This window comes from Oncorhynchus tshawytscha, unplaced genomic scaffold, assembly GCF_018296145.1.
Source record: "Oncorhynchus tshawytscha isolate Ot180627B unplaced genomic scaffold, Otsh_v2.0 Un_contig_3252_pilon_pilon, whole genome shotgun sequence".
Taxonomy (NCBI): domain Eukaryota; kingdom Metazoa; phylum Chordata; class Actinopteri; order Salmoniformes; family Salmonidae; genus Oncorhynchus; species Oncorhynchus tshawytscha.
Window position 1 is genome coordinate 113102 of NW_024609263.1, and position 16881 is coordinate 129982.

The 16881-nt window shown below is 45.7% G+C and overlaps 1 protein-coding gene across 1 annotated transcript; it reads right to left on the reverse strand.

The window, feature by feature from the left end:
- On the reverse strand, positions 1 to 16522 carry LOC112239521 (cytochrome c1). The gene is made up of 4 exons (XM_042314695.1): positions 16285 to 16522; positions 10293 to 10396; positions 6657 to 6729; positions 1 to 2259 (listed from the first exon to the last, which is right to left on the reverse strand). Exons 1-4 carry the CDS (start codon positions 16361 to 16363, stop codon positions 1766 to 1768), a joined length of 750 nt encoding a protein of 249 aa, XP_042170629.1. The 5' UTR covers positions 16364 to 16522; the 3' UTR covers positions 1 to 1765.
- Between the last annotated feature and the right edge of the window lie 359 nt (positions 16523 to 16881).

Here is a 16881-nt window from a genome sequence, read left to right on the forward strand (position 1 = left end):
TGGCTTTAAAACATTTTAAAACACTAAAAGTGTAGCGGGGGGTGGGGTCTGTGTCATCCAATCACAGAGCAGAACACAAGTAATGTGGTTTGTTAGCGAACACATGATGGTACGCGATAGCTGTAGTATCATCCAACCACAGAGCAGATCCAAGTCACGTGATCTGTTCGATGCCACATTATGTGGTGCTAACAGATCACGTGACTTGGATCTGCTCTGTGATTGGACAATACAGACCGCGAGGCTCCATGGTGAGTGGAGGCTTTGGTGCTCTTTGAAACAAACTGACAATACAAACATGATTTCTCAGAGGTTTAAACATTCATAACCGATGGCCACTACATCAACAATAAGAAATTGTTTTGCAATCTCGGTTGAAAATAGAACATCTTCGTTGCACAGTAATATTGCTAATATTTGATACCACTACGGGTTTTGAGGGTTGAGAATCCACTTCCGGAACCACTGGTTGCAGCCCTATTTGCTCAGCATTGGGGGCAGGGGGGGAAGTGATCCCTTATCTGTGCTTGGTGGGGGCAGACTTCTCCCTGGCACAGTGTCTAGGACGTGATAAGAAGGATCAGACAGAAATGATGTCATAAAGAGATCAGTGAGGACACAGAACCAACTGATCCCCAAAGTTCCAATCACTGGGAGTTCCATTTGGGCACTGGAACACGGAGCTTTATGACATCACTGACTAATCCTTCTAGAGCTTATCCTAGGGAGAGGTGTGAGCAGCACTTAGAGGAGGAGGAGGAGAGAGCAGGGAGGAGGAAGGAGCTAGCAGTTTTTTGGTCACATTTCACAATAAGATGCAGTTCACAAAGCAATTAAAATGCTTCTCTGACTGGTATATTTATTACTTGCATAATAACCATTTAACCTGCTTGAAGTGCTTATCGTCTCGAGGTTCATAACATGACCTTCCTTTCAATCTGAATTTGGAGCACGTTCAACGCATCGTCAAAATGGACAGCAAACTCTAACAAAGCCAAGATGGCAGACTGACATTATGTAGAACTCCGCCATCCATCTGGAATCTTAAGGGACAAAGTCATTCAGACAAAAGTGAAGGAAAAGAAGTTGCCATTTTCTGTCCTGATTTCTAAGGGCCACTTGGGAAAACTTTACATTAGAAGTGTCCAAAAAAAGGCAACCTATTCCCTATATAGTGACAATGTACCAGAGCCTATGGGCCCTATATAGGGATTAGGGTGCCATTTCAGAGGCACATAGGTTTGTGGGTCAGGACAACATGTACCATCATAAATCCAATATCTCCCTTTACTTCCCCTTTAACACCTAGGAACTCCTCAGAAAAACAGAGCCAGGAGTTTTCCCCAACAACCATGACCCGACCAGAAAAAACCACTCCTGTCCCCACTGATAAATAGGACCATATTGTTTGACAAATAGAGCGGGAATGATTTAAAAACCTGAAACGCCTTTGTATTTAGCTGTGGTGTAAAGGAGTCAGAAATGAGAAGAGACAGCTGTCCCCGTCACCATGACATCATCCCTAACTAAAGTGTTCTTCAACAGAACATAGTCCACCTCCTGCTTCCTATTGTAACATGTGCTAGTAGATAGGGGGCTGTGATCCAGAAAGGTACCCTATTCCGTACGTAGGGTGCTACTTTAAACCAGGGAAAGCAGTGCACTACATAGGGAATAGGGTGTAGAGGGGGCCTGTGAGAGGGGGGTAGTAGTAAGAGGGACACACCACAGCTAAACACACCCCTCTAGGTTGACCTTTGACCCCTCATGCTGCTACTTCGGCGGCAGGGGCTGCTTCTGCCTCAGGGGCGGTGGGAGCCGTCTCGGCCACTACTTCGGCCACTACTTCGGCCACTACTTCCTCACCGGCGGCCTCTTCCACGACGCCAGGAGCCGCATCTGTGACGTCCTCTGCGACAGCCTCCGGTGCAGCTTCTTCCGTAACCACGGCAACTTCCACTGCGGGCGCCTCCTCAACTGCGACGACCTCTGGTTCCGAAGCAACCTCTGCAACCGCCTCTAGGACAGCGACGGATTTGGCTGCGACCTCTGCCACGACTTCCTCTGCTGCTGCAGGCGTCTCCTCGACTGCGGCAGTCTCAGCGACCACCTCGGCTAACACCTCTGCTTCTACTGGTGCCGGTTCTTCTGGGGATTCAACTTCCTCTGCTGCTGGTGCTGCTTCCTCTGCTGCTTCATCTGCTGCTGGTGCTGCTTCCTCTGCTGCTGGTGCTGCTTCCTCTGCTGCTGGTGCTGCTTCTGGAAGGAGATGGAGAGAGAAGTGGAAGAGAGAGAAAGATGAGGACACGGTCTTATCCCCCCCTACAGGGTTTTGTCCAATTCTAACATTGATCCCCTAAAGACAGATTCTAAATTGTACCATGTGGTCTGGTCCCTGTGTAGAAAGTATCCTGATCAGGAACAAAAGGATACGAAATACTAAATTAAGTTTAAACTGCTTTCAGTTATTAGTCCTCTGCTAAGCAGTTAACTACCTTTTAATGTGTGACGCAGTTTGACCTTTGAACCCTCCGGAAACCCCGAGGTGTATACTACAAACGTAGCTAGATATACTCGCTAGATATAGCTAGATATAGGCTTTTCTGAAGTGAGCTAGCTTCAGGTAGCTTCACATTCCAGCTCAGGCTTTTCTGAAATGAGCTAGCTTCAGGTAGCTTCACAATCCAGCTCAGGCTTTTCTGAAATGAGCTAGCTTCAGGTAGCTTCACATTCCAGCTCAGGCTTTTCTGAAATGAGCTAGCTTCAGGTAGCTTCAGAATCCAGCACAGGCTTTTCTGAAATGAGCTAGCTTCACAATCCAGCTCAGGCTTTTCTGAAGTGAGCTAGCTTCAGGTAGCTTCACATTCCAGCTCAGGCTTTTCTGAAATGAGCTAGCTTCAGGTAGCTTCACAATCCAGCTCAGGCTTTTCTGAAATGAGCTAGCTTCAGGTAGCTTCACAATCCAGCTCAGGCTTTTCTGAAATGAGCTAGCTTCAGGTAGCTTCACATTCCAGCTCAGGCTTTTCTCATTAAGTAGATATTGATTGTGCACCCGTCACTTCCTTGAGCCTGCTCGAGCCAGACTTGTAACTACATAACTAGTCGAACACCAAACCCGTCGAACCCCGAACCCGTCGAACGCCGAACCCGTCGAACGCCGAACCCGCCGAACCCGTCATTGACAATTCTAAAACATCAATCCATGTGCCAGAGTGCCACATTTTCATGTTTGACTAAATCAAAAAAATTGAAACAAAAAAAAAAAGTCACCCTGCAATTTCAGCAGACCACGGCGCGGAGACCACGGCGCGGAGACCACGACGGAGACCACGGCGCGGAGACCACGGCGCGGAGACCACGGCGCGGAGACGGAGACCACGGCGCGGAGACCACGGAGACCACGGCGCGGAGACCACGGCGCGGAGACCACGGCGCGGAGGCGCGGAGACCACGGCGCGGAGACCCGGCGCGGAGACGCGCGGAGGCGCGGAGACCACGGCGCGGGAGACCACGGCGCGGGCGCGGAGACCACGGCGCGGAGACCACGGCGCGGAGACCACGGCGCGGAGGAGACCACGGCGCGGAGACCACGGCGCGACCACGGCGCGACCACGGCGCGGAGACCACGGCGCGGAGACCACGGCGCGGAGACCACGGCGCGGAGACCACGGCGCGGAGACCACGGCGCGGAGACCACGCGGAATGGACTATTAGAAGTACAGTCTAACACATAGTTTCTTCAGTGTTCTTAGACCCTTTCCCTCCCAGTCCCATGATAAAAATAACTGTATTAGGAAAGTTTAACCGCATGTGAAGTTTCAAATGCATCCAGTCACTAAATGTTTTTTATCATATGTATTTGATTGTAATTTTTAACACGAGAACAGTTGATTAATAAAATATTGAGAGTCAGTCGTCTCCCTCGAATATGGAGAATAAAGAGATGATCCACTCAAGAGGGAGGAAATCTAATTGGAACGGTCCTCAACTCTAAGCTGTAACACTTCATTCAGGATAAGTATAGTTAACCTGCCCGGGGCAAGTTCGTTCTGAAGGATTCACTGGCATAGAAATGTAGCTGGCTAAAATAAAAAGGTGAGCCGCATTCGTATCAGCAGTCATCCTGAGTTGAACTCCGAGTTCAACAAAGACAACTCAAACCACATTCGTATCAGCAGTCATCCTGAGTTGAACTCCGAGTTCAACAAAGACAACTCAAACCACATTCGTATCAGCAGTCATCCTGAGTTGAACTCAGAGTTGAACAAAGACAACTCAAACCACATTGGTTGTTTAGGGCTCCGACCAGGCTGGTGACACCTGCTCAGCTGCAAAGGACCCCTATGGCTTTGAAAAAAACATCAAATCCCTATTCCTCAATTACAAGCCCTCAAAAGGTCATTGGAGGGAGGTCAGAGGGGCAAAGAGCTCGGATCCTTTCCTCCAATGACCTTTGAGAGAGAGGCGAGGAATAGTGGAATCTAGGATGGTGATTTGACAGCTTGTTAATGCCACAGAGGTGAGCTGCAGCTCATTAGGTGTCAACTTAAGGATCGTCAGAGAGTCACTCTTGCCAAAAATCTGTCCAAAATAAGTCCAATGAGTTTCTATGGCTTGTTTTGGAGCCAAGCTCGTCGCCTGCCTTCACGCCATTGGGACAACAACTCCCATCGTTCGGGTGGAGACCTGATATACAGATCTCTGGTCCAAGGGCGTTAATGATTAACAGGGGGAGGCAAGAAATAGAGTGAACAAGGACAGAAGGAGGAAGCCAGGATTTCTTTGACGGCTAGTAACCTTATCGGACACAGCGACAATCCCAAGACACATCCCATTTCCCTACATAGTGCACTACATTTGACCAGAGCCCTATGGGCCCTGGTGAAATGTAGTGCACTAAATAGGGAATAGGGTACCTCTTGGGACACACTCCCAGCCAGAGGGAACACCTGGAGCAGAGTTAAGCTCAAGGTTAACTGAAAACAGCTGTTTTTTTATAAACAAACCATTATAATAGGTAACAAGGATAAGATCAACTGATTAGCCAGTGGTCTGTATTGGTATTTAAACTGGCCCCTGACTAGTTAAAAGGTCCAGACACATTCTGTTGTAGAAGTATATCCAAGTACACGAACAAGGATAAGATCAACTGATTAGCCAGGAATGACAGCAGCAGCCTCAACTGGTTCTAAATGATATGATTAAGAAGACGAGGAACTTGGGGTCAGGTACTCAGGGCGATAGAGCTGTGACAGACTAAGCAACAGGCAAACATCCAAACATAACATGCAGGCAGGATAGAAAACTAAATAACAAGCTTTTTGGAATACACCAAAAGATATGCAAATGAGGAAAAGAGAAAAGGACCAACAGGTAGATATGAAGGGAATGAAGGAGTTCCCATGGCTTAGTCTGAACAGTGTGGAGATGTGTGCAGAGTAAACGATACTACAGAGTAAAACCACAATAATACGCAAGCAAAGATAGACGGACACCGGTAAGAACAACAGTGTTAATGCATTGTTCCCTGACCAAGTTCAGGAGCCAAAGCTCAACATTACCCTTTTCTTTTCAAGTGTGCCCAGCTTATGGAGCTATTTTGGAAACAGGTAAAGGAGAGTTTAGAATGTTTAAAGGGGTAGAGGTCGTTGAATATGTGTAGGCCAGGTGTAGAAATCCAAGTTAGTTATTGAAAGTTTGTTGGCTAGCAATGACAAACTGGCTACCAGTGCCATGTGTGTCAGGGGAAGTGTAGAATTTAATTTAAAGTTGATGTGATCGAATAGCGAAGCCTACAAAATGTCGCGCCCCCCCCGCCGCCACCACCACCACAAACATGAAATGGCAGTTGGTTACGCTTTGTTCTGACAGGAAGTTGTAAGATGTTTCATGCCAGGTAGGACTAGTGTCTCAAATGGCACTCTATTCCCATCACCACAGCGCCGGAGAGACTGGATCTGCTAAAGCATTCAAGCTACATTTCTCACAGGCACGCTAAAAGATGTCCAAAATGAGCTCCCCGTCTGCCTCGCCTGTAACACAAAAAGAAAAAATGACACCCGTTGTCTATATATAGATTTAGGGTTTGTCTATACACTGTATGGCCACTAGTGTACTAAGGATGGGTGAATGTAGGTAGGAATAGAAAACTAGACTAAAACTACATGAACCAATCAGAGCTCTCAGCGACACCATGTGAACCAAGGAGCTTAGCCCAACAGACCAATCAGGCGATCACGGCACAGGGCCCAGGAACCCAGACAGGTCAATTAATCACTGACAGAAATCAGCCCTGACAGTCTAGATTAATCACATTCAGAGTGATCATTCCACCATGCTGGCATGTCGGTGGCAGCGCCAAAACAGGGTCCATGCCAAAAGAAAACCTTTGGCTAGGCTTAGTGTGGACAAAAACATTATTGTCATGGTTGCAACGTTCTGATGAGACATTCCTTCTCCAACTGACACTAGAACTCTGGCCATTCTTGTCCCCTATGATGAGGAATTTTGGAAGACTGAGTACAAATTCTAGAACTCCCCTAGGATTCTACATTCTATGGTTCTAAATTCTATGGTTCATGTCTATTGGTAGAATGTCAAGAGTGTGGATCAATGGAGTGTGAGGCAGTGCAGACAGTAGGCTACTGAGAACTCACCCTTGGGCCTCAAGTTCATCTCGGCGAGTCGGTCATTGTACCGCTCACTGTCACCATTCACTGTCTTGTAAGCCTGAATGGAACAGACAGAGGTTGGAGGGACACGCCACATTAAAAGAACACAGAAAGTGAATCTAGCTGCATTTCAAAATGGCTGCCTTGATCTAAGTTGAGAAGCTGAATCCTCTCTTCCCTCAGCACTAGTAAGTAACAGTGTAGTGTTAAATAAAGGAGAGGCCTAAGAAGGACCAGTTAACCCACTGTTCCTAGACCAGTTAACCCACTAGACCAGTTAACCCACTGTTCCTAGACCAGTTAACCCACTAGACCAGTTAACCCACTAGACCAGTTAACCCACTAGACCAGTTAACCCACTAGACCAGTTAACCCACTAGACCAGTTAACCCACTAGACCAGTTAACCCCTAGACCAGTTAACCCACTAGACCAGTTAACCCACTAGACCAGTTAACCCCTAGACCAGTTAACCCCTAGACCAGTTAACTAGACCAGTTAACCCACTAGACCAGTTAACCCACTAGACCAGTTAACCCACTAGACCAGTTAACCCACTAGACCAGTTAACCCACTGTTCCTAGACCAGTTAACCCACTAAACCAGTTAACCCACTGTTCCTAAACCAGTTAACCCACTGTTCCTAGACCAGTTAATCCACTAGACCTAAACCAGTTAACCCACTGTTCCTAGACCAGTTAATCCACTAGACCAGTTAACCCACTGTTCCTAGACCAGTTAATCCACTAGACCAGTTAACCCACTGTTCCTAGACCAGTTAACCCCTAGACCAGTTAACCCACCAGTTAATCCACTAGACCAGTTAACCCACTAGACCAGTTAACCCACTAGACCAGTTAACCCAGTTAACCCCCACTGTTAACCTAGACCAGTTAACCCACTGTTCCTAGACCAGTTAACCCACTGTTCCTAGACCAGTTAACCCACTGTTCCTAGACCAGTTAACCCACTGTTCCTAGACCAGTTAACCCACTAGACCAGTTAACCCACTAGACCAGTTCCTAAACCAGTTAACCCACTGTTCCTAGACCAGTTAACCCACTGTTCCTAAACCAGTTAACCCACTAGACCAGTTAACCCACTGTTCCTAGACCAGTTAACCCACTCCTAGACCAGTTCCTAGACCAGTTAACCCACTGTTCCTAGACCAGTTAACCCACTAGACCAGTTAACCCACTAGACCAGTTAACCCACTAGACCAGTTAACCCACTAGACCAGTTAACCCAGTTAACCAGTTAACCCACTAGACCAGTTAACCCACTAGACCAGTTAACCCACTAGACCAGTTAACCCACTAGACCAGTTAACCCACTAGACCAGTTAACCCACTGTTCCTAGACCAGTTAACCCACTAGACCAGTTAACCCACTGTTCCTAGACCAGTTAACCCACTAGACCAGTTAACCCACTGTTCCTAGACCAGTTAACCCACTGTTCCTAGACCAGTTAATCCACGTCCTTGCCAACGGTTCTCTGTAGAACTGGTATAAGGGTCTTTAAAAAGCACCACTGCTGCAGTCAGGATTCTCCATGACAACAGTTACCACAAGGCTACACAGTGAGCTCCAGAAGTGTGTTTTGGCTCTGTACGCCTGCACTTTAATGCAAATGACTAGAGGTTCAAATGCAGACTGTCAGCTTTCAATTGGAGGGTATTTTCATCCATACCTGGTGAACAGTTTAGAAATTACAAAACTTTTTATACATGGTCCCCTAAAATGGGGGGGACTAACAGTTTTGGGAGAATTTCACTTGTATGAGTGTTAAGTAGTCAAAAGTGTAGTATTTGGTCCCATATTCAGAGCACCAAACGACTACGTCAAGCTTGTGACTATACTACTTTGTTTTGGTTGTTCCAGATTATTTTGTGCCCAATAGAAATAAAATGGTAAACAATGTGTAATTTTAGAGTCATTATAAATAAGAATAAAATATGATATAGTAATGTGGATGCTACCATGATTACAGACAATCCTGAATAATGATGAGTGAGACAGTAACACACCAATATCATAACCCCAGGACATGCTAACCTCTCATCATTACAATTACAAGGGGAGGTTAGCATTTTATATCATAACCCCAGGACATGCTAACCTCTCATCATTACAATCACAAGGGAGGTTAGCATTTTATATCATAACCCCCAGGACATGCTAACCTCTCATCATTACAATTACAAGGGGAGGTTAGCATTTTATATCATAACCCCAGGACATGCTAACCTCTCATCATTACAATCACAAGGAGAGGTTAGCATTTTATATCATAACCCCCAGGACATGCTAACCTCTCATCATTACAATTACAAGGGGAGGTTAGCATTTTATATCATACCCCCCAGGACATGCTAACCTCTCATCATTACAATTACAAGGGGAGGTTAGCATTTTATATCATAACCCCAGGACATGCTAACCTCTCATCATTACAATCACAAGGAGAGGTTAGCATTTTATATCATAACCCCCAGGACATGCTAACCTCTCATCATTACAATCACAAGGGGAGGTTAGCATTTTATATCATACCCCCCAGGACATGCTAACCTCTCATCATTACAATTACAAGGGGAGGTTAGCATTTTATATCATAACCCCAGGACATGCTAACCTCTCATCATTACAATCACAAGGGGAGGTTAGCATTTTATATCATACCCCCCAGGACATGCTAACCTCTCATCATTACAATCACAAGGGGAGGTTAGCATTTTATATCATACCCCCCAGGACATGCTAACCTCTCATCATTACAATTTCAAGTGGAGATTAGCATGTTTTTCTTTTTGGGGGGGGGTATGATATTTGTGCGTGAGAGATTTACAGAGCAGGTGTTTAACTGACCCATAGCCTACCTGTGTATTGTTCCTAGTTGAGGCGAGAGCTGTTGAGTTTCAGCCACATAAGAGAAAAACGTGGTGGGGTTTTCATCCTACAGTAACGTAATACTACAGTATTATATTGGGTCCTGTAGAACACCATCATTATGTGATCCTGCACACATTCAGATTTGATCAAACTTGATTAAAAAACGACCTCCATTCACCAGAGTAACCTGTTCTCTACAGGTAAAGAGTCAAGTACATAATAAACAGCCTCTCCTCACATCGTTCCCTAACCAAACCCCTGACCTGGGGTCTGTTCCCTAACCAAACCACTGACCTGGGATCTGTTCCCTAACCAAACCACTGACCTGGGATCTGTTCCCTAACCAAACCACTGACCTGGGGTCAGGTGTCCTAACGTTTATGCATTGGATTATAGTGTGGAAAACTGATCTGGGAAGAGTCAGGAAAAATCTATACTTAATGTCAATATGCTTGAAATTAAACTATATAGCATGCTTAGTTCAAGTTAACCTTCAAGCACAGACTTCAGATCAGTGTTTGCTCTCCAGATCACCTTAACCATTATGGGAGGAAACAAAACAAAACTGACCTAAGATCAGTGTCTAGCGTGATACTCAAATAGTAGAATACGGTTCTGAGTAGATGGTGCCCTTCAGGAACAAATCTGATCTAGGATCAGCATGTACTGCCCAGGCCTTATCCTTTAACATTAGGTACACACACACAACCGATCTGGAATCAGTACTTACGTAGACCACAGCGGCAGTGAGGCCTCCTCCACACAGAACGGCGTACGCCACGTTGGTGGCAGAGCCACCGGGGATCCCGACGGACATCTGCCGCACTGGAACCACTGTAAGGAGACCCAGTGGAGAGGGGGACATGGTTAGGGGACGGACCAGAAGAGAGAGCTACCAAAGACTGTGGATAATGAAGATCTCAAAAAAGGCGGTTTACCAGTTTACCAAAAATGGTCAAGGTTCCTGTCTGTGAAAGATTCTTCAAAGTAGCAGCCACCACCATAAAGCTTGGAGGAGGTGTGATGGGGATTTGCTGGTGACACCGATTTATTTAGATTTCAGGGCACACTTAACCAGTGATACACCATCCATCTGGTTGGCGCTTAATGGGACTATCATTTGTTTTTCAAAAGGACAAAGACCCAACACACCTCCAGGCTGCATAAGGGCTATTTGACCAAGAAGGAGAGTGATGGAGTGCTGCATCAGATGACCTGGCCTCCACAATCACCCGACCTCAACCCAATTGAGATGGTTTGGGATGAGTTGGAACGCAGAGTGAAGGAAAAGCAGTCAACAAGTGCTCAGTATATTTGAGAACTCCTTCAAGACTGTTGGAAAAGTATTCCAGGTGAAGCTGGTTGAGAGAATGCCAAGAGTGTGCAAAGATATGATCAATGCAAAGGGTGGCTACTTTGAGGAATCGAAAATATATATTCAGATTTGTTGAACACTTTTGGTTACTACATGATTCTATGTGTTATTTCATAGTTTTGATGTCTTCACTATTATACAATGTAGAAAATAATAGAAATAAAGAAAAACCCTTGAATGAGTCAGTGTCCAAACATTTGACAGGTACTGTGGATACAGAGGGAGATATACATATATACAAACTATAAAGCATGTAAATATATGAATAAAAAGCTAGATGTACACTTTTTGTTCATCTACTCAGACAGTAAGGAAAATGCTAGTTTTGCATTGGACAGAGCTAAACAAGCTAAACACGACTAGCCAACCTATCCCAGTCCATCCTACCAAGCTAAATGCAACATTTCCTGCTTTCTAAACCCCTCCCCATCTAAACACGTTTCATTTGGGCTAAAATATATATATATTCAGATTTGTTGAATAGCATTTTTATTTTACCTTTATTTAACTAGGCAAGTCAGTTAAGAACAAATTCTTATTTTCAATGACGGCCTAGGAACAGTTGGTTAACTGCCTGTTCAGGGGAAGAACAACAGATTTGTACCTTGTCAGCTCGGGGATTTGAACTTGCAACCTTCCGGTTACTAGCCCAACACTCTAACCACTAGGCTACCCTGCCGCCTCTACACTCTAACCACTAGGCTACCCTGCCACCTCTACACTCTAACCACTAGGCTACCCTGCCTAGTGGTTAGAGCTGATGTAATATCACTGTCAGACTGTAGGACACTGAATCATCTTCACAGAACCATCATATTAACAACACTAAAGAAAGACCCAAATGCAGCCATAGAGATTTGAGATAAGACCATAAATCTCCATAATGGGTTGTGGTTGTTGTTATTGTTGTGTGGGTGGCATGGTCCACATGGCCAGTAGGGCTGGGTGGAGAGCAGGAGCCTAGTCTTCAGTAAACAGACCGCCAGGGTTGACAGGATTGGCTCTCCTCAGACTAAATAGCCTGATCCTATCAACACTGGCAATGGTGGTGCATTTAGAACACAGACATAAATAAAACCTCGTCCTTCCTGGACCAAAGATCCTCTCCTCTGCGACACCGTCACCCAAACACTCCCTAAAAATCACACACAACCAGTCAATCACACACACACACCATAGAAACGACACAGCCACACGACATAAAACCAGTCAACTACACAGTTAGCCGTGTTTTGCTGTCTAGTTCTGCCTGTTAGTCCATTAGAGAGTAAATGACTTCTATAGATGAATGTATACATTCAGCCCTGAGGAGAAAACACCAGGAATATAACTGTACCGTGGTGGTGTACAGGGGACTAGGTTCAAAGTTCAACATGTGTCCCAGAATGCAAAGGTCTGGCAGAGGGGCACCTACAGGGGAAAAACAAGAGACACTTTCTATAAGTAGTGCCTCTGTGGTGTGTGCTCATGAGGTCTGTGTGTGTGTGTGTGTGTGTGTGTGTGTGTGTGTGTGTGTGTGTTTCCACACCCGTCTCTGGGTGAGTGTGTGAGCAACATATGTGTTCTATAAGAGGTGTGTGTTCACCTGTCTCTGGTTGAGAGTGTGTGTTTGTAGAGCAGCCCAGCAGGCCGCAGTAAGGAAACAATGTACAGAAGGGAGCTCTCCACCCCCACAACTACTCTCCCCTCCATGTAAAGAGTATCACATTTCATCCTGCAGCTCTGCAGAGAACACATCTACCCCCCCTGATAGAGGACAACAGAACCCACATGTACCCTACCATGCTGACTCCTCATCTCCCCCTCCTGATAGAGGTCAACAGAACCCACATGTACCCTACCATGCTGACTCCTCACCTACCACCCCTGATAGAGGTCAACAGAACCACATGTACCCTACCATGCTGACTCCTCATCTACCCCTCCTGATAGAGGACAACAGAACTCTGGGTGAGTGTGTGAGCAACATATGTGTTGATGTCCTCATCCCTACCATGCTGACCCTACCATGCTGACTCATCTACCCCCCCTGATAGAGGTCAACAGAACCCACATGTACCCTACCATGCTGACTCCTCTCTCTACCCCCTGATAGAGCAGCCCAGAACCACAGTAACCTACCACATGTACCCTACCATCTGACCCTCATCTACTCTCCCCTCCCTGTAGAGGTCAACAGAACCACATGTACCCTACCATGCTGAACTCATCTACCCCCTGATAGAGGTCAACAGAACCACATGTACCCTACCATGCTGACTCCTCATCTACCCCCTGATAGAGGTCAACAGAACCACATGTACCCTACCATGCTGACTCCTCATCTACCCCCTGATAGAGGTCAACAGAACCACATGTACCCTACCATGCTGACTCCTCATCTACCCCCTGATAGAGGTCAACAGAACCACATGTACCCTACCATGCTGACTCCTCATCTACCCCCCCTGATAGAGGTCAACAGAACCACATGTACCCTACCATGCTGACTCCTCATCTACCCCCCTGATAGATGTCAACAGAACCACATGTACCCTACCATGACTGACTCATCTCATCTACATCTACCCCCTGATAGAGGTCAACAGAACCACATGTACCCTACCATGCTGACTCCTCATCTACCCCCCTGATAGAGGTCAACAGAACCACATGTACCCTACCATGCTGACTCCTCATCTACCCCCCTGATAGAGGTCAACCCCCTGATGGAGGTCAACAGAACCACATGTACCCTACCATGCTGACTCCTCATCTACCCCCCCTGATAGAGGTCAACAGAACCACATGTACCCTACCATGCTGACTCCTCATCTACCCCCCCTGATAGAGGTCAACAGAACCACATGTACCCTACCATGCTGACTCCTCATCTACCCCCCCTGATAGAGGTCAACAGAATCACAGGCAGGTAGCCTAGTGGTAAGAGTGTTGGGCCAGTAACCAGAAGGTTGCTAGATTGAATCTGAGCTGACAAGGTAAAAATCTGATGTTCTGACCCTGAACAAGGCAGTTAACCCACTGTTCCGAGGCCGTCATTGAAAATAAGAATTTGTTTTTATTAACTGACTTGCCTAGTTAAACAAAGGTTATATATTTAAAAATAAAAACACACCACCTTTTACATAGAGGCCATTTAGCAGACTCTGGTCCAGACACACACACAGTCAATACATTCAACTAAGGTAGGACAAGACAAATCACGACAGTCATTGCCAGTAAAACATTCCTAAAAAAACACAGCCATCAGTGGTTACCAGACATTGATCCTGGTTGACCCAGAGCTACTCTGCTGCCCTCTCTAATCCCATGACACGGCAAGTGGCCTCCTGTCTGTTCCTGTGAAGGCCCAGTTATTTATACAGGTAGCTAGGCACTAATCAGTTAAGCTGAGCTAGAGGTCAGACATGTCACAGACACGCGTGATCCCAGTTTCCTCCCTGACAGCCAATCATAGCACAATAGCATTGAAACCCCCCCATTCCCTCCAGCTGAATAGAGACCATTCACACCAGTGACACACACAGGACTATACATACATGAAGAAAAGCCCGCCCCTATGTAGGCCCAAAGCCTAACCATGAGGCCCATCTGCCCTGACAGACCTAGTAATGACTGACGAGTGATCAATACGTCATTAGTCAGCTACATATAATCCAGAGCAGGGTGAAATACACAGAGGATAAAGCTACCGCTAACAATGCATGTCTATGCTTCTAGCTGTAGGGGGATATACACAGAGGATAAAGCTACCGTTAACAATGCATGTCTATGCTTCTAGCTGTAGCAGGGAAATACACAGAGGATAAAGCTACCGCTAACAATGCATGTCTATGCTTCTAGCTGTAGGGGGGATATACACAGAGGATAAAGCTACCTTTACAATGCATGTCTATGCTTCTAGCTGTAGATCAGGGGGAATATACACAGGGGCTACCTTTACAATATGTCTATGCTTCTAGCTGTAGGGGGGATATACACAGAGGATAAAGCTACCGTTAACAATGCATGTCTATGCTTCTAGCTGTAGGGGGGATATACACAGAGGATAAAGCTACCTTTACAATGCATGTCTATGCTTCTAGCTGTAGATCAGGGGAATATACACAGAGGATAAAGCTACCGCTACAATGCATGTCTATGCTTCTAGCTGTAGATCAGGGTGAATATACACAGAGGATAAAGCTACCGCTACAATGCATGTCTATGCTTCTAGCTGTAGATCAGGGGGATATACATCCTAGTGTCAAAACACGGAGAGGTTGGAGAGGCTCTAACGTTTATAAAACAGGAAATTAAACCAGCACTGTTCTGTTCAGATCTCCCTCAGGGCAAATTCCTTATGCAACAAAGCAAACAGGGATTCTAGTTCCGGAATGAAGCCAGACTAGAACCAGTCTATCGATGAAGCTCGTGCATGGGAAAGTAGCTACACTAAAAATACAACCCAAATCCACTCTTCTCCTTGCGTTGACTCAAACCCACACAAAGCTGTTAACTCAACAATAACATGTTCCCTCTCCCTGACAAAACACTGATGAGTCTGGGGAGAATGAATACAACATCACGATCAATTTGGATTATAGAGTTTGACGCCTCTGCAGAACTCGACAGGTCAAATTCAAGTAGGGCTGCTATAGGCCAATCCAAATAACTATATTCACACACACACAACCCCTATGCTATACACGCGCTACCATCACACGTGAAGAATATCCATAGGACATCATATAGACTACGACATCTCCACTTAGCCTTCAAAAAGCAACGATTTAGGGGATATATCAGATAAATACATGCGCTTGATGCTTGGATGTTACATAACACCGATTAAGTCGTTTTTGGACGGGGATGCGCTGTTTCGTAACTAAAATGTGCAGAGCTGCGTGTTCTAATCTTTGTGGACATGGACACACCCCCAACGGAAAAGGGGGCGTACTGCCTCAACAAGCGCTCAGCAATAATGTAAGATTGAAATGATTACATGTCACTTTTCTTGCAATGTTTTTCAATAAACTAGTAAAGAATGGTGCAGTGGATCATCCCGGAATGAATGAAGTACATAAATGTCGCGCAATTTGAAGGAAACTGCATTGATTGAAAAATCCTGAAATTTTGCACACAAAATTCACCCAATGTTGGACAAACCATCCAAATGTATAAAATCAACCTCAACTGTTTACACAGACGGTCATTAAAACCAACTGTAATTGCATTGACCTTCGCGTAAATCCCCACATCATGCACGCGTGACGCGTCAGCTGGGATGTAACAAACGCTTAATATAAAAATGCCCCAAACTAATACAATATACTCCATCAAATTGTACCACTTCTAATCCACTCACCATTTCTGGATAAGGGTAGGGCGACTGTCATTCGTGACAGGAGCCCCAGTCTCTGCCAAGCCGATCTACAGAAAAACATTTCTGATCAAATCCAGGATCTAGTGTACAGTGCGTGTGGTGGTACAGGAGGCTTGCTGGATGACTGACTGAGCTGAGGAGAGACCAGCTGTGAACACGCAACTACAGACTGCGCTCGTTAGAGTGGAGGCAGAGAATTCACCAAAGAGAGCAACCCGCCCCCCAGCTCCCCCGCCTCTTTATAAACGTCATCCCCGACAGGTCAAAGGTTGACGTGGTTTTGGGGGAATAAACAAAATAAATATTTTGAACAACATGTTCCAGAGGTTCTATACGGATTTCAGTGAAATATTTCGGAGGGTTTGCGGTGGATTTTGTTATGCGTAAATGAGAATGACAGACCAGATCTCGTTCAGGCATAAACGATAGCCTGTTCAACTGGTATAGTACCGTGGAGATGGCAGAAATACAGGCGGATCTTTATCAAAGTACAGTTTGCATATTTTGGTATTATTTTTTTCTTTTTTCTACTGTGTTATTGACTTGTTTATTGTTTACTCCATGTGTAACTCAAATCAA